This window comes from Bos indicus, chromosome 4 (assembly GCF_029378745.1).
Source record: "Bos indicus isolate NIAB-ARS_2022 breed Sahiwal x Tharparkar chromosome 4, NIAB-ARS_B.indTharparkar_mat_pri_1.0, whole genome shotgun sequence".
NCBI lineage: Eukaryota > Metazoa > Chordata > Mammalia > Artiodactyla > Bovidae > Bos > Bos indicus.
Genome location: NC_091763.1, coordinates 96553702 through 96572320, shown reverse-complemented (window position 1 = coordinate 96572320; position 18619 = coordinate 96553702). Strand labels below are relative to the sequence as shown.

General features: G+C 50.3%; 1 protein-coding gene across 1 annotated transcript in view; it reads left to right on the top strand.

Moving 5' to 3' along the window:
• Positions 1-18619, top strand: part of PLXNA4 (plexin A4) — a 481515-nt gene that overhangs the window by 68982 nt on the left and 393914 nt on the right. Inside the window, exon 2 of the mRNA XM_070788177.1 lies at positions 5645-6896. Coding sequence (XP_070644278.1) covers positions 5712-6896 — 1185 coding nt within the window. The 5' untranslated portion in view covers positions 5645-5711. The remainder of the gene's footprint in view (positions 1-5644; positions 6897-18619) is intronic.

Genomic DNA, 18619 nt, shown 5'->3' with positions numbered 1-18619 from the left:
CCACCTTCCTGAGCCTTTCTCATTCTTCCTAGTTCCTGAGTCCTTCAGGGCCATTTGGGGGTGACTCGGCTTCATTATTTGCCTTGAAGCATCTGAACTGGGCTGAATGCCACCTCCAATACTTGGTTTTTCAAATCAACCGAGTGATGACCCAAGAGAGAAATGGCAGATGGGACCTGGAATCTCAATGGGGGTTTCCTAGGTCACGTCCTCACTTACCAGGATTAAATCCAGCTTTGCCAGGACGGACAGCCTGAGGCAGCCTTGGGCGGGGGCAGGTGGGCAACTCTACCCACCTTTGGGTCTGGCCCTGGGCTGGGAGGGCTGCAGTTGGTTCACCCCTGGGTGGCACCGGGTGGGGTCTCTGATGAGGCAAGCTGGGGCCCTCCACATCCCTAGAGCTCACATCCCTACCTCCCCCATTCTCTTCCATTTCTCTTATTTGTTTTCTAATCAGTCTCTTTCGTGGTGTGTGAAATGAGAGGCTGGTTATTCCTATCACACGTTATTGTTTTCTGTGGGTTCCCCCCTCTCCAGGCGCAGTAATTTCGCCGTCCTCAGATGAGGGTGACGAGTGTTTGAGATGCATAACTGTGTCTCATTTCAGTGCCTAATAGAAGATGGGGAATGAGGCCTGGCACCTTTCTGCTCAGTAAATTTATAATTACAGGCTTCCTCATCTCGCCTCTTGCAAACCAGAGAGCTGTTGATTGGCTTATGGGCCCGTGAGTGGGTACAGTAAGGCAGGGCTGTGGCAGGCACGCTTTCCTGGTGCTCGGCAGGTTCCAAAACAGGGACTGTTGACAGTTCCCTCCAGAAGGCTGGTGGCTGAGGCCTGACCCGCACCTGCCTGTCTGGAATGAGGATTACCAACCCTGCTGGAATTTGGCTGTTGGCAGCGGTGTTCTCAGAGCTGCAGTAGCCAGCAGAGCACATGGCACCCATACAGCAGGCTCCTCCAGACAAAGGCTGAAGGGGTTCAGGTAAAGTCGGGAGACAGGCCAAGGGTGGTGAGAAGAGCCCTGGATTGGGAGTCCAGGGACTTGAGCTTGACCCCATCCCCACTGTGAGCTCACTGTTTGACCTCCTGCAAGTCATTTAACATCTGTGGGTCACAGCTTTCTTGTCTCTAGAATCAGCGGTTGGAATTGTCCAAATGGATCATCTCTTTCAGATAAACTTCTAGATTCTGATACTTAGATGTGCACAGGCAATTCACAATGAACCATCCTGACCCCTCATCACTTACAGAGGTGGTACCTTTGGGTATTTTTTGATCCTAGTCCCTCTAATCTTGTTAAAGTCTTGTCAACAACAACACAGCAACATCCACAACAACCCACACATAAGAAACACTTACTTGGGGCCGGGAGAGACTGTGTGCCAGGCACTTTCCAGTCATTATTGCTTTTAGAAATAAATACCTGTGCCTGCCTGATGGGCGTTACCTGTGAGGTTATGCCCTGGGGGTTCCAGGGGCTTTGCTTTGCCCCTACAGAGCTAGAAGAGGTATTGCTGGGTGATGTATTGGGATTTCTGTGTGTGGGAACTTAACATGGATTAAAATGGACTTCCAGGACTTCTCTAGTGGTCTAGCGGTTAAGACTTCACCTTCCAATGCAGGAGGTGCGAGTTCAATCCCTATTTGGGGGGCTAAGATCTCACATGCCACATGGCCAAAAAAAACAAAGCATAAAACTGAAGCAGTGTAACAAATTTGATAAGAGCTTTCACTGGAAAGAATCAAAATTTAAAAATAAATAAGTAAATAAAATTGACTTCTGGGGGCTCTGGAATTGCGCTTTCCTAGAAAGAGGACAGCTTTTGTAGTACTACAATGCTGGGCTTCACCTGAGCTTTCCTGGTAGCCCAGTCAGTAATGAATCTGCCTGTAGTGCAGGAAACCCAGGTTCGATCCCTGGTTTGGAAAGATCCCCTGGAAAAGGAAATGGTACTCCATTCCAGTATTCTTTCTTAGAAAATCCTATGGACAGAGGAGTCTGGTGGGTCTCAAGAGTCAGACACGACTTAGTGACTAGACCACCACCACCACCAACACTGGGTTTCAGCCTCAGCTCTGCCAGCTTATGAGCCATGAGCCATGAGCCATGAGCCATGTGCTCTTGCTGAGCTGGCTTCCTCACCTGCAAAGCAAATCAAACACTTCTGACCCCAGCCAACAGGTGTCTGATGAGTGAGGTCATGGGTCTCCTAGCATTTGGCTGGGGCCGGGGGTCCTGTAAGTGATACACAGATGCTGATGCTCCTCCTCACCTCCAGCCCTCTTCCTGCCAGCCAGAAAAAGGTCTTGAGTCTCCATTCCATGTCAGCTGTGGGTCTGGCGCTGTGGACGCACCAATGAACAAGGTACCCCCTGCTCCCAGGGAGCTCTCACAGGCCTCAGCTCCAAACTCAGTTCTTTCAGCAAAGGTTAAACCGACAGGAGCATGGAGGTCCTTTCTGGAAGCAGGACCTAAGCTCTTCCCAAGTTTTTTCTCCGACACCGTGTATTTTAGTCTCAACCTCCCAGGGACACCTGGACAAGGTCCTGGCTCCCTTTCTCACCCTATGTCCTTCTGACTCTTACGAACCGTGTTTTCCAGACAGACGCCTCCTGGTGTGCACCCTGAGGGTGCCCTCGCTGTGGCTCCAAGGACCCCTCCCCAGGGAGGCCCTTCCTCTCCAGCTCTTCAGGTCCTCTCAAAGTTCAAGGCTCAGCCCAAATGCCCTGGCCTCGCTGAGGCATCCTGCAGCCTTCTCCTTGTTCCCCTTGCCCCAGGTTAGAGGTCAGCTGTACTCATCTGAGCTCTTGAAGTCCATCATCTAACATTCCATCATCTGAGTAACTGGGGTTCTGGCGGTATCCACCCCCCTGACTCAGGGTTCTTCCAGGGCCTGGTCCAGCCTTGGCCATCCTTGGATCCACAGTATCTTGCTCATTTGGAATGTGCCCTGAGCGCATGTTTGCCTTGTGGAGGAAGAGATGAAGGTCATCTGCTCACAGGATTGCTGTTGGTCCTGGGTGTGCTGTCTGCCAGTTCCCCTCCTCTGATTTTTTTTGAGAAGATTTGTGGTTTTCACTGGGACCTTTGCTGACAATGTCAAGTGTCTGTTTAACTTTCTTCTTTCGTCTCTTGTTTATTTGCTCAGTTGTGTCCAACTCTTTTGGACTCCATGGACTGCAGCATACCAGGCTTCCCTGTCCTTCACCATCTCCCAGAGCTTGCTCAAACTCATGTCCTTTGAGTCAATGATCCCATCCAACCACCTCATCCTCTGTTGCCCTCTTCTTCCCCTGCCCTCAATCTTTCCCAGCATCAGGATCTTTTCCAATGAGTAGGCTTTTCACATCAGGTGGCCAAGATATTGGAGCTTCAACTTCAGTATCAGTTCTTCCAATGAATATTCAGGGTTGATTTCATTTAGGACTTTGCACTCTCTCTGCTTGGGATTTCCCTGGTGGCTCAGATGGTAAAGAATCTGCCTGTAATATACGAGACCTAGGTTCGATCCCTGGGTCGGGAAGGTACCCTGGACAAGAGAATGACTACCCACTCCAGCATTCTTTCCTGGAGAATTCCATGCACAGAGGAGCCTGGTTGGGCTATAGTCCATGGGGTCGCAAAGAGTCTGACATGACTGAGAGATTAACAGTAACTAACAAGTTGCTTGGGATGGGGGATGGGTCTTTGGCTCAGTCACCTACCTCTTCCTATCAGCTTGTTTCTGAGTTATTTGGGCAGGGACTGGGGGGAGAATGAAAGAAATTCCACAGAGGTGAGATGTCCCTGAATAAGACGTAGGCCATTCCTTCCCAGATTTCTCCCAAACTGGAAGAAATATGAAAAGCCATTTTCTGGAAATGCATGCCAAAAGGCATCTTGAATAGAAATGAATGAGACCATTAGGATGGAAAACTATATTGTTCCACAGGGAGTTGTTTATTTATTTATTTACTTGACCATTTCTTAAAGCATTTGTTCTCTGCCTTTAATGAAAACCTCTCAGAGGAGGCCTCACTATGGGCGGCAGCCAAGATCTGCCTCATTAAAATGACATCGAGGCTCAGAGCTGGGCAGTAGACCCAGAGGACCGGGTTGCTGACACGCAGTGAAGGGATCTGGGATTTGGGTTGTTAATTTGGCCTCTTGCACGGACCAGCAGGGATTGGGGTGGGGGGGAGGGGCAAAGGAGAACCTTCCCCTGCAGTAGGTGCAGACCCAGGGGGCTGGAGCTGTAATGGACAGCCCCCGAGGAAGGGTTGTTTGAACTGATCTGTTGTGTATAAGCCGTCACTGGTGGACATTCCCATCTGTGCCCGGCTGGGGTAAACTGAAATGGTTTAGCAGGACAATACGAGAGCATGGACCTCAATTAACCTTTGTGCCAGTGACCTGATTTGCATGTATGATGTTTCCATGCACGTGTGAGTTGGGCTCTCTTGCTTTTTTTAAAAAATGAGTCAGTTTATTCAAGTATAGTTTTATACATATATAGCATTTCAAAACATTTATTTATTTTTGGCTATGCTGGGTCTTCGTTGGTGCGCATGGGCTTTCTCTAGTGCTGGTGAGCAGGGGCTACTCTCCAGTTGCCGTGCATGGGCTACTCATTGAAGTGGCTTCCCTTGCTGAAGAAGCATGGGCCCTGGGTGCAAGAGCTTCAGTAGTTGCGGCGCAGGGGCTTAGTTGCTCTGAGGCACGTGGAATCTTCCTGGACCGGGGATCAAACCCATCTCCCCTGCATTGTTGGCAGGTGGATTCTTAACCACAGGATCCCCAGGGATGTCGGATGACCTTTACTGCTTTTACCTGTGCATCTTGGATACCTGCCCTCCGCTCTAAAGTGGGAGTGTCAGAGGTTCTTACATCAGGAGGCTGCTAGTTAGGGTCCTAGTAGGAAGCATCCTACATGCAAATCAGGTCATTGGCACAAAGGTTAATAGAGGAGCTGTTGACCAGGTGCCTCCTCAGAGGCAGGGCGGTGTTTAGGGCCAAAAACACGGAGGCCCTTTATCTCCCCTAGGACCAAATGGAGGCAGATAGGAGGCAATCCACAGACTCCGGGGATGGGGAGGCCGAATACACGCAGCCCACCTCCCCTCTTCTGAGCCTCTCCCCTTCCCACTGGGTTTCTGCTGATTATCCTCACTCTGCTGCACCTAACTCAGACCAAGGGCAAGGAACCTGCACATGTAAGGGCTCCTGGGCACAGAGAAGGGAAGAGAGCAGAGCTAGGTGTGTGTGTGTGGGGTGGGGAGGGGCAGGTGGAAGATACACAGCACTAAAAATTTGTTCAAATGAAATGAGAGTCCCTGGAAGGTGCTGGACAGTGACTGATGCACAGCCAGGCATTCTGTGGGCAATGACTATCATCATCAACATTATCATCATTATTACCACCACCATTATCACTGTTGCTACCATCGCTAGTATTATTACTAGTACTACTACTGACATGCCCACCTGCTGCCACTAGCTTGGGCTGACTCATACATGTATGCTGGGGACCAGCCCCAGCTTCCCCCCTTGAAGATCTATTTCAGTGTGTGCAGGATGCTTTGAGGGCCCAGCCAGACAAGCTATGGGGTGAAACTAAGACTCGGCCTTTGTCATCAGCATCACCTCTTTCCTTTCCCCCACAGGGAGCCTGCACTCCTCACGTGACACTGCTGTGCCCAGTGCCCCGTGCCCCAAGGACGCGTCTCTGAAATGAAAGCCATGCCTTGGAATTGGACTTGCTTGCTCTCCCATCTCCTGATGGTGGGGATGGGCTCCTCCACTCTGCTCCCCCGGCAGTCGCCCCCACCATCCCAGAAGCGGTCTTTCGTCACGTTCCGCGGGGAGCCCGCCGAGAGCTTCAACCACCTGGTGGTGGATGAGAGGACAGGGCACATTTACGTGGGCGCCGTCAACCGGATCTACAAGCTCTCCAGTGACCTGAAGGTCCTGGTGACCCACCAGACGGGGCCGGACGAGGACAACCCCAAGTGCTACCCGCCCCGCATCGTCCAGACATGCAACGAGCCCCTGACCCCCACCAATAATGTCAACAAGATGCTGCTGATAGACTACAAGGAGAACAGGCTAATCGCCTGTGGGAGCCTGTACCAGGGCATCTGCAAGCTACTGAGGCTGGAGGACCTCTTCAAGCTGGGGGAGCCTTTCCACAAGAAGGAACACTACCTGTCGGGGGTCAACGAGAGTGGCTCCGTCTTTGGGGTAATCGTCTCCTACAACAACCTGGATGACAAGCTCTTCATTGCCACTGCTGTGGATGGGAAGCCTGAGTATTTCCCCACCATCTCTAGCCGGAAACTGACCAAGAACTCGGAGGCAGACGGCATGTTCGCATATGTCTTCCACGACGAGTTTGTGGCCTCGATGATCAAGATCCCTTCGGACACTTTCACCGTCATCCCCGACTTTGATATCTACTATGTCTACGGCTTCAGCAGCGGCAACTTTGTCTACTTTTTGACGCTCCAGCCTGAGATGGTGTCTCCCCCGGGCTCTACCACAAAGGAGCAGGTTTATACGTCCAAGCTTGTGAGGCTTTGCAAGGAGGACACAGCCTTCAACTCCTACGTGGAGGTGCCCATCGGCTGTGAGCGCAGCGGGGTGGAGTACCGCCTGCTGCAGGCCGCCTACCTGTCCAAAGCCGGGGCCGTGCTCGCCCGGACCCTTGGGGTCCGCCCAGAGGACGACCTGCTCTTCACCGTCTTCTCCAAAGGCCAGAAGCGGAAGATGAAATCCCTGGACGAGTCGGCCTTATGCATCTTCATCCTTAAGCAAATCAACGACCGCATTAAAGAGCGGCTGCAGTCCTGCTACCGGGGCGAGGGCACGCTGGACCTGGCCTGGCTCAAGGTGAAGGACATTCCCTGCAGCAGTGCGGTGAGTCCAGGGAGGACCTGTGGGCCTGGAGGGCACAATGAGGAGGCCCAGGCTGTGGCCTCCACAGGGTGTGAACCACCTGTCCCGTTTTGTAGATGAGACAAGTATATCCCACCTCTGGGGCTCCTTAGGCTCCGATCATCACCAGCTCAGGCATGCTGTGACCACTAGCACTGAGCTTATGAGAGTCAGAGCCGGAGCTGAATGTAGATTTCCTATTGGCACTTTTCTCTGTTCTGATTGGCTCATTGGCTGAAAGAGGAGGGGCTAGAATAGGCAGGAATTGTATGCTGTACATTCCGCGTGGACCAGGCATTGTTGAAGGCTGCATTGTGTGTGCTGTGATGCCAGATGTGTACCCACCTTCTTCTTTTTTTTAATTAATTTGATTTATTTTAATTGGAGGATAATTATATTACAATATTGTGATGTTTTTTGCCATACATAACATGAATCAGCCACAGGTATACATGTGTCCCCCCAAACAATCCTGAATCCCCACCCACTTCCCTCCCCACCATATCCCTCCAGATTGTCCCAGAGCCCTGGCTTTGGATGCCTCACCTCGTGCACTGGTGTACCCACCTTCTTACCAACCACACCTGTTAGTCACCCTTCTGAGCATAGAATAAAACCATTGGGTGATGGGGGCGGGGGGAGAGCTTAGAGTAAAACCACTACTGGGAGTAGGGGAGGCAGTCATTTCACATTTGGAGTAGATGTAGAACTTCTGAAGAGGTATGTTTTTATCCCCTTGTGTCTTTAGGAAATGGCAAAATAAGATCAGAAGGAATAGGATGAGAGTCCAGTGAACACGGATGAAAAACAGAGCTTGCTTAGAAAACTGCATTTGTTAGGCATCTTCTGTGTGCACAGTTCCATGGAGGAGATATGTCACAATGTCCAGAAGCAGCCACGGAGCGGTGCTGGGTGACAGAAGGGCTGAAGGAAACTGGAGGAAGGGGAGAATGAAGGGTTGGTTTGGGAAGCCTGCCCAGGGTCCTGATGGACAGACGACCTCAGGCTGCTGGGTGACCGCAGGTGCTGCGGGCTACACAGACTCCTGCCTCTCCCAGCCTAACCCACTTGTGACCCAAAGTGAAAAGCACCTGCCTTTCTATGGCTTGACTTCTGTTCATCTTCATGGTTGTTTTTTCTCAACCACTCTTCAAGTGACTTGGAAGTTTCAGCTATTGGCATCTTCTATGCTCTGTGTCACTCTCCTTCCCCTTTTTCCTATTTATTGTCCATTTGAAAAATTATGAACCTTGTTTGAGAAAACCTATCCCATAATATTAGTGTAGGAGAAGAAAAGTCAGTTCACTCATCAGGTAGAAGCATTCAGTTGTGTGGATGTAGTTCTTGACTCCTAGTCAAACTTTGATGGAATCCCATATTAGGAGAGGGTATTTGGACTGATTTAAGAAGTGCAAGTTTCGTTCATAAAGTGTGGCTGCTTGCCAAGCAGCCCTCAGAGGGCACTGGCACCCCACCCCCAGCATGTGGTGAGGTCGTTCCTCGGGGTACTGGGATTTGGGGTGATGGCAGGGGAGAGGAAGAGAAAGAAGGAACTCACTTGCCACCCAAAGTTTGTCTTTGGTGCCCTAGCATTTAGGCTCAGGCTGTTTTCTAGTGATGCATTTTCCAGAGGCTGAAATTATAAGATGTCATTTCTTCTTGGAGGTCCTGAAAAGCCAGGAGATGCCCCTAGTGTCACAAAGGGAATTGAAGAGGCATTGAAGAGGCACCATGAGCCAAAGAAGGAAGCAACACATTGAGGGGGCTTGAGGCCAGGGAATGGAGGGGACTCCCTTGTATCTGCTGAGCCCTAGAGACTTTGGTTTGGGCAGTAGGTGATCCACTCAAGAATCTATAAGATGGGTTTATGGGCTTCCTGGTCTGTGGACTGCTCCCACATGAAGACAAGGAATGACAGGCCAGATGCTGTGCTGTGTGTATGTTTATTACACACTCAGATGTAGGTCCCTGGGGGAAATGCCCCAAGAGTGTTTCCACGGGAAGGTGCTCAGAGATCTCCCAATCTGTATCTTTGTTCTGAGGCCCGACAACTTGAGTGAGTTGCACTAAGTCACATATTTTGTGTATGCATGGCAGAGACTGCATTTGAGGAGAAAACCCTTGCCTCTCGCCACCACGCTTGCACACACGCCCACACACACCTCTATACACATGCATATGCATGTACACAAGAAATACCCCCATGAGCTCACACACATGCTCCTTGTGTTAGAAAACAGTAAGTTTATGCTGTGTGCTTACTTAACAGCTAGTTCTTTTGAGATTAGAGGGGTTGGCTATTTTTGCTGCAGAAAACTTGCTCCTAGCCTGTCTTTTGGGGCGATGCTTTTGGGAGTAAAATCAGCGGTGGGGATCAGCCTGACTGCCCACAGGCAAGCATTTGTCTCGCCCTTGCTCCCTGCCACAGCACAAAAAGCAGAGTTCATCATGGGGAGTCTGCAGAGCTGTAGGTCCTAACATCCGCCTGGCGGCCTTGGAGAGAACAGAGGAAAGGCAGCTTTGCAAGACAGGCTAATGCCAGTACTGGGACTAATGGAGCCAGATAACAAGCTTTTGATTTTTCTTTGGGCTTTAATTAGCCTTTTCAAGTTCGAGGCAAGTTCAGGGTTGAGAGCAGAAAGGAGGAGGCCAGAAACTCCACACAGGGCTGGGGCTGTCTCCCCAGCTAGTCTAAAAGACCACACTGGCTTTTAATGCACAGTATCAGTTTCTTTTGATTCAGCGGATGCTCGAGTTACTTTGCTCTGGGGCTAGGCTACGCTTCTTTTGGCCTCAGCCCAGACCACACAGGTTTCACCCGCCTCAGCCAGGCCAGGCTCCTGAGCATTCCCATTGAGGAGCCCTCTCAGGGACACTGTTAGCAAACCCAGCTTTTCCCCGCACTCTTCATTCTCAAGGCCATTGCATTCCTTTCCCTTATGCCTTCTTACCTTGAGGCAATGAGGGATGGGGATGGGACGAATTCTAGAATTTTGTTTTGTTTTGTTTTGTTTTGTTTTGCCTGGAGTCTGGGATTCCCTGGAGGCCTGAGAAGGGAAACACAATCTCAGATGACCTCTGTCCTGTGACATTTCAAGCAGGAAAGTGGAGGAGGGGTGTGTAAGGTACAGGAGGCTGACTTTAGGACTTATGCTTTGTAGGATTGGGGTCCCCTGTAGGTTTTGTCATAGTTACAGCTCAAAGAGCTTACAAAGTGGTTCATTTTAAAATTGAGATGAAATTGACATGTAACATGACACTAGTTTCAGATGTAGAGCATAATTGTTCAATATTTGTATATATTGCAAAATGATCACTGCAAGAGTCTAGTTAACAATCCATCACCGTACGTAGTTACATGTTTTCTTATGATCAGGATTTTTAAGATCTATTCTCTTGTGGCATTGACATATATACACCGCCATGAGTAAAATAGCTAGCTAGTCGGAAGCTGCTGCAAAGCACAGGGAGCTCAGCTCAGTGCTCTGCGATGACCTAGAGGGGTGGGATGGGGGGCGTGGGAGGGAGGCTCAAGAGGGAGGGGATATATGTATACATTTAGCTGATTCATATAGTACAGCAGAAATTAACGCAACATTGTAAAGCAATTATACTAAAAAACAAACCTCTACTCTGTTCAGTTCAGTCACTTAGTCATGTCTGACTCTTTGCAACCCCATGGACTGCAGCACGCCAGGCCTCCCTGTCCATCATCAACTCCCGGAGTTTACTCAAACTCATGTCCATTGAGTCAGTGATGCCATCCAACCATCTCATCCTCTGTCGTCCCCTTCTCCTCCCACCTTCAATTTTTCCCAGCATCAGCGTCTTTTCCAATGAGTGAGTTCTTTGCATCAGGTGGCCAAAGTATTGGAGTTTTAGCTTCAGCCAGTCCTTCCAATGAATATTCAGGATTGATTTCCTTTAGTATTGACTGGTTGGATCTAGTCCATGGGACTCTCAAGAGTTCTCCAATACCACAGTTCAAAAGCACCAATTCTTCAGTGCTTAGCTTTCTTTATAGTCCAACTCTCATATCCATACATGACTACTGGAAAAACCACAGCTTTGATTAGAAGGATCTTCGTTGGCAAAGTAATGTCTCTGCTTTTTAATAAGCTGTCTAGGTTGGTCATAACTTTTCTTCCAAGAGCAACTGTCTTTTAATTTCATGGCTGCAGTCACCATCTGCAGTGATTTTGGAGCCCCCCGAAAATAGTCTCTCACTATTTCCACTGTTTCCTGATCTATTTGCCATGAAGTGATGGGACCAGATGCCATGATCTTAGTTTTCTGAATGTTGAGTTTTAAGCCAACTTTTTCACTCTCTTCTACTTTCATCAAGATGTTCTTTAGTTCTTCTTTGCTTTCTGCCATAAGGGTGGTGTCATCTGGGTATCTGAGGTTATTGCTATTTCTCCCAGCAATCTTGAGTCCAGCTTGTGCTTCCTCCAGCCCAGCATTTTTCATGATGTACTGTGCATATAAGTTAAATAAGCAAGGTGACAATATACAATGTAGATGTACTCTTTTCCTGATTTGGAACAAGTCTGTTGTTCCATGTCCAGTTCTAACTGTTTCTTCTTGACCTGTATACAGATTTCTCAGGAGGCAGGTCAGGTGGTCTGGTATTCCCATTTCTTGAAGAATTTTCCGCAGTTTGTACTCCCTTAGCAGCTCTCAAATATACAACACAGTGTGTACATGCTAAGTTGCTTCAGTTGTGTCTGACTCTTTGCAACCCCATGGACTGTAGCCTGCCAGGCTCCTCTGTCCATAGCAAGAATACTAGAGTAGATTGCCATTCCCTCCTCCAGGGGATCTTCCCAACCCAGGGATTGAACCCATATCTCTTTTGTCTCCTGAATTGGCAGGCAGGTTCTTTACCATTAGCACCACCTGGGAAGCGCATACAGTATCATGAACTGTATCACCATGCTCTACATTACATCCCAGGACTAATTTATTTTATAACTGGAAGTCCATCCCTTTTGTCCAGTGACTCGTTTTTAATGCACTCTTGTCCTAATTCCTTGAGCTAGAATACTTGTCCCATGGTGCTCTTCAGGCTTTTCTGGTCTCTTCCATTTCCTGGGATTCACATTTCTTCCCCTGAACTCATGCCTCCAGGACTCCGAGCAGGAAGCAGTATGAACCTGAGGACCCACCTCCTCACCAGGTCCCTGCTGTATTCAGCTGTACTCAGGGAAGATGAGGTCCGAGGGCCTGCACGTGTGGGGCATCAGTGGAGCCACGTGTGGCCCATAGCCTGGTGACTAGGTGAGAGGACAGACTTTGGGCTGGGAATCTAGAGTCTTGATCTGTAGGGAGCAACCTGTTGTCTTTACTCTTGGAGAACCAGGGAAGTCTGGTTGAGCCCCCATCATGGATAAGGGCCAGTTGGCGAGAAGTGGCTTCCTCATGGGATTGTGTCCCAGTGAATGTCAGTGCATGTTGCAAATGCAAATCCCAGAATGGGCATCAGGTGTAGAGGCTGGGGAAGCAGCCCGGGCGCTTGCTGGTGCTTGGGGAGGGCTGGGTAGGGGAGGGGAGAAGAAACTTCTGCCTTTGCCTTCTGGCCCATTCCTTATTGGGTCCTGGTTTTTTTCCCCCAGCCTGGATGGAAAGAGGTATCCAAGAACAAATGGGCTGGTATCTGAAAATTGCTCTAAGGACCTCAGGAGGGCCTCAGCAGAGGATGGGTCCTAGAGGGATCGACCAGGCCTCCTCCTAGTGTGTCTTAGGATTTGGGAGACTGTAGACCAGCCTAACACCCTTTGCTGGTGAGCATCCAGGGTGAGGGTTAAAGATGGCGGTGTAATTTCTGTGTTTCTGCTACTTAGCACTGAGATGGTCTCTATCTTTGGTCCCTTTAAGGGCTACTGCCTGGTCTCCCCACACCCTCTTCTGTCTGCTGTTGGGGTGAGGAGCTCATAGCCCGAGGCTACTGTCATATCCCATGACCTGAGCAGGCCAAGGTAACAGCTCTCAGTCGCTTTCTGGGAGCACCAAGAATCCTGACCTGGAGTGAGGCCACCAGGCTGGAAAGTGTGCTGTTGGGCTCCAAGACCTTGTGTTCTTCGTGGGTAGAGAAGCCGGGCATCCTACTGCTCCCCAGGAATGGCTATCTACACCTCCTCACCCTTTCTTCAGCCTTCTGGGGTCACCTACAGAACACTAGCCCTTCTGCCTACAAATGAGTTATTGAATGGATGAAATTTTTATTAGGCCCTTGGCAATGTACTCTCTCCTGGCTGATGCCAAGAATCATGAAATGACATCAGTCTCTAGGAGCCTAAGAGTCCAGAAGGGAGATGCCTCCAAGCAGGTCATTATAGCCTCTGTGATGGGAACAAGGGCTGTGGCCCTGGGAATGACCATCACTCATGCCACTTAAGTCTTCCCTAAGTTTGGAACCAGTTGAGAAGTGGGTGTAGGAGTTAGGCAGCATCAGCTTTAATGCTGAGAAGGCTGGATGGGGCAGAAAACGTCAGTCTCCAACTCTTTGTGACCCCCTGGACTATAGCCCTCCAGGCTCCTCTGTCCATGGAATTCTACAGGCAAGAATATTGGAGTGGGTTGCCATGCCCTCCTCCAGGGGATCTTCTGAACCCAGGGACTGAACCTGGGTCTCCTGCATAGCAGGCAGATTCTTTACTATCTAAGCCACCAGAACTCAGCTGCTTAATCTCCGCCTCCAAGGCTTGAACTTAGAGTGACCGTCCAATAGTAGACATTGGTCCATGGGGCAGAAACTATGACCAGAATTCCCGCTTCACCCCTGTCTAGCCTCCAAGCAGAGTGTGTTGGCCTCTGAGCCGCCTGGCAATCCCACTGGAGTCCTTGTGGGGCCTGACAACATATAAAGGGCTTCATCACCTCCTTTTCTTCTCCCAGCAGTTCTGTAGGATAATAGGGAAGGCAGACATCCCATCTAGTTGAGGAAATGGAGGATTGGAAAAGTCAAGGACTTCACTGAAGGTCATGTAATTGGTGGAGCAGAACCTTCTATACATCCTAATTCTCAGCCTGGGGCTCTTTCCACTGGTGTTTCTCGATAGGGCCGTAGTGGGACCTGGGGCAGGGGGATGATTGGTGGTGCTGGGCACTTGCGTTGCTGGACTATAGAGCCCTACGTGCCCACGGGACTCTGCAGTCACTGCAAAACCAGGAAATCCCTCCCGTTTCCTGGAGCCCCTGATTGAGAGCTGTTGCCAGACCAGGCATCTTCTCAACTTTGGGGTTGACTTGCCAGTCCCTCTCAGACTCACAGAGGCACTCGGACTGAGCTTTTCATTTTTAACCCCAAGCTTCACTTCACATCAGCAGTGGAGGAGAACCCACTGGTGTGTGCCGTCACTCTGACTCACCACTGCTCTCGCAGGGCAGCCCTGGGAGGGGACAGGGTCACTCCCTGGATGCGGGCTGGCCTCTCTGCCCGGCCTGGATGGTCACTCAGTGAGGTCTGGCGCCTGGGATCCTGACACTCCACCAGAGTCCGTATCCGGAACGGCCAGGCAGCCACCTCAGGCTCCGGGGGCTGGATTGTGCCCATCTGCTCGGGCTGTTTTCTTTTCCTGTCGGCAGGAAGTGCGGCTCTGACTAGATGGGTGTATCCTGTTGTTTATGGCGCAAGGCAAGGCTTTCTCTTTCTGCTCAGCTGAAGTCCTCTCTTAGACCATAATCTCCTGCTCCTGCGTGCCCCTCATCCCTCCTTCCTCAGCTCTAATACATTCAAGACTCACTCACACACACACGCACACACACATGCACACACACACACACACACTGGGACCCAGCCCATATGCCACACTCAAGTCCCCCTGACAGCACACATCACAAATCTCCTTTCACATCGGTGCAAGCCCTCACCCCTCACAGCCCCATGACCCCTTCTGGTTTAGCACTGGGGGCCTGCCACGTCACAACTCCAGTCATTATAGATTCAACCTTCTTCCCCCTCCCCACGAGAAGGCTTCTGTCTCAGGTATTCAGGTGAAAAGGACACCTACCTCTTTCTCTTTGGGAGAAAGCATTTGCAATAAACGTTACATCCCGGCCAAGAGCATGCAGGGCTTTGGGTCCCTGATGGTGGCCAAGCTGTAGGTGATGAGCTGGACCTGGTGAGAGGAAGGGGCTTGAAGCTGGCCTCCTAGGCTGGGTGTGACTTCCTAGGAACCACTCTGGAGCCCATCGGGCCAGCAGAGAGGGTGATGAGATCCAGGAATCAGGCCTGCAGATGTTAACACAGACACCTGGCACGGCCACAGGGTGGGGTTTGCCCAGTGGGGGATTAGGGCATGGGGCAGCCTTGCCATGTCTTCACACTGAGATTCTGACCCTGACTTCATGAAGCCCCCAGAGGCGTGCACTCCGGTGCACACCCACACGTGCACACACATCCTCTCTGCCTGTATGTCCGACTCACACTGCCTGTCCCCTGTCTTTTCCCTCTGTTGCTCTCTCTGCTGTGCTTCACTTTCTCACTTACACTCATACTCTGTGCAAGACATCCCTGAGGCTCCCCGTTTCTGTGGTGGATCCTCCCCCACACCCCCACACCACACACAGCAGCTCACACCGCAAGTACAGCTATGTACCCACGCCCGTGTACACACACACTTGTGCACACACACCCCTGCAATGGCCCAGCCCAAATCAGCAGCCGAGCCTCTCATTCGGTCAGCACACAGACCAGCCCGACTTATCCATCCAGTTCTGCCTTTCCTTCAACTCCTATCATCCTCTCAGGGTGGCGTCTTGGCCAGGATGCTGGCCTGTGAGCTTGGGTCTTTGAGTCTCAGCCAGGTCCATCTCATGAGAGGTCACTGAGCTGGTGAGCGGTTTCCCTTTTGCTTTGAATCATACATTTCATCTTTTAGAAGGAGGCGATAAAACCATATCCCTTTAATAAAGTATGCCGAGACTCCTAGGGAAAGAGAAATACAGAGACATTCATAAGTGATGATAGACACAGAACACCTTATATTTGTAGAACACTGAAATAGCTCATGGCATCATCCGTATAGTCTCCTTGGGTTACAGTAACCACCTGAGGAGACAGAAAGGGATTTCATAATATTGCTGTGCTTTCATACTTAATGTTTTTTTTTCTCCACCGATGTCTGCTTTTGAGAAATTTGGGCTGTGCCAGACCCAGATGTTATGTTCGGAATCCCAGGCCTGGAGCGTGCCCACCCGCCTTCCCTGCCATCCAGCACATGATATGAATACAAAGTCAAGGCCTTTGAAGGAGAGGAGACATTTCCAGCTAGATCCTCCCTGCGGTCACCTTCCTGTGCTCCTCTGGTTTTTGTAAGGCAGAAGGGAATGGCTCCACGTTGGCACACGGCGCTGGCGTCACCTCATTTACAAAGTTAGTGGAAAGAAGGAAAAAAGACAACTCACGGAGTTCTCCATTTAGTCCCTCAATTTACATATTTTTTTTAATTTTTCCTAGTGAATTGGGCCCTGCATGCCTTCCGCATATATGAAACGGCATCAGCGGGGGGAGAAGAAAGCCTGCATCTTTTCCCAGTCTCGGTGTCATTACTGTGTCTCTGTCAGTGTTCCAAAATATAATGGGATTTGTTCGGCTGATTTATCCTGCGTGCCGGCAACATTATCCAGACCCACACTCGGGCCCGAGGAGCGAAGAGGGGGAAGATGCATGGCAACGAGACTGGGGCTAATAAAATTTATTCCTCCTAACAAGGGAATGACCTCCTCCGTAATTCAGCCTGGCGAGCGGGGCCACTGCTTCCCAGCGCCGGCCAGAAAACACACAAACTTAATCATTGTGGTGTGCCCCGCTCCAATTACCGTTCCGGTGGCGGCTCAGGTTGTCTGCAGTAGACAGGGAGAGCAGTGGGGATGTGGAATTGATGGTCTGGGGATGGGGAGGTGGCTCCTGGTCCTTGACAGGCAGCCTCTGGGGACCTCTGAAGCTTAAGGTACCCAAGGAAAGGGACGCACGTGTGGGTTTTGCTTGGTGCCATTCCAAGGCCTTCTTCGGTCTTTCCCAGGGGTCCAGCTTTGGCTTCTGCACTGAACCCATCGTGGAGGTTACCTGCAGAACTGGACTAGTGGAGTTTCATCCGTGTTTCTCTTGCTTGGCCAGCCTGAATCTCTGGTCATGGTGTCCTGGCCCTCTGCTTACCCAGAGGGAGGAACCTGGGGCTCTCAGCAGCTGAGCTAATGAGGAGAAGGTCAGGGCTTTGATCCCTGGGGTTCCTGACTTGGAGCTGCTCTTTGCCTGCCATGCTCAGCAATTCCTAGGAGGGGTGCATTGCTATGGCTGGCCATTGGTTACAGCCTGGAGTGGGCTTAGTGTTCCTCTCTTGGGAAAGCAGCTCAAATTAGTGGCATTAGTTGCCTATTAGAAAGATAACTTGTTATCATGATGAGTGAATGGCCACTTAGACGACCTGTGTTTTGGTACCTATCTCTGTGAGATGCTTAGAAACAGGGCACATAGCTCGTTGGGAATCTCGGTGTGATTCATTGGGCTCTTTTTCCAACCCCAAGACACTTTTCACAAAGCCCCTTCGATAATGTGTTGGTCTAACCAGGTTACTGTGACTGCGGTTTGCTGGCTTCCTCTCTCTTTCTCTGCACATTCACTTCTCCTTCAATCTCATTGAAAAAGACACAATAAAGAGCCGTTCTGAGATAATGTGTTAGTAACTAAGTGGATGAGGTCTCCTTCATGCTCTTTTCTTGACATCTGGGCTCACGGCCGAGGTGTGGGGCCAACCTTTGCCTCTACTGGGGTTTCTCTGGCTCTGAAGTGAGTTTGACTGCCTGGGATCAGCCTGGGCCCTGGGCAGAGCTTCAGACAGGGTTAGAAAGTATGAAAAAGAGGAAAGTTTATGAGAAACAGTAAGCAATCGTAGGGCGATATTGTCTGAGTTTTTGGATCTCTTTGTTTTAGAAACGAGTGCTCAAGGCACATGGGAATATTTTATGGCGAAACAAGCTTTCTGATGAGAGTAACCTTAAGTCAACCAGAGCCTCCCCATGAGGTTCCTGCCTCCCTGAGGACTCTCCCTGCTTCCCTCCCTGCCTGCTGTCAGAGGGCACACAGAGTCGTCTCCAGGGATAGATACGCTGTGGGCATCAGAGCCTGGCACATCTATGAATGCCATGGGGTCAGCGGTTCTATTTGAGATCTGGCCCCAATAAGTGGGGATCATTACTTTCCTGCACTGCAGAGATATACAGCTAGAGTCTGTATTTAGACATGAGCTACTGTACTTACCTGATCAATATCTCCCTTTATAAAGGAATCCCGCATGTGTAATTCACCTAGTCCCTGTTTCCTGTGGAGCTCTACTCTGGTCAGCTCCCAGTATATGTGTGTGTGTGTAAGTGTATTAATTAGTGGGTACATGTTTGGGGCCGCTGAGCATGAAGAATCTAAAGACCTTTACTCTTCCACATCAACAGGCACCTCTTTTTCTTCTAACTTGTGTTTATTTTCTAAACTTCAGCTTTCCCTCTCCTTAGGGACAGGTTGGCCCAGGAAAGGAGGAAGCCCACTCTGATGACTGGCCAAGGGCCTCCTCCAGACAGGAGGTTCGGTTTCTCCCAGAGATCACAGAAGGGCAGGAGGCTTTTCCTGGATGGTAGCAAAAGAAGTCAGGCCTGTCCCTCCAGCAGCCTCTCTCATCCTGGCATGTTGAGAGACCAGTTCCCTGATCCTG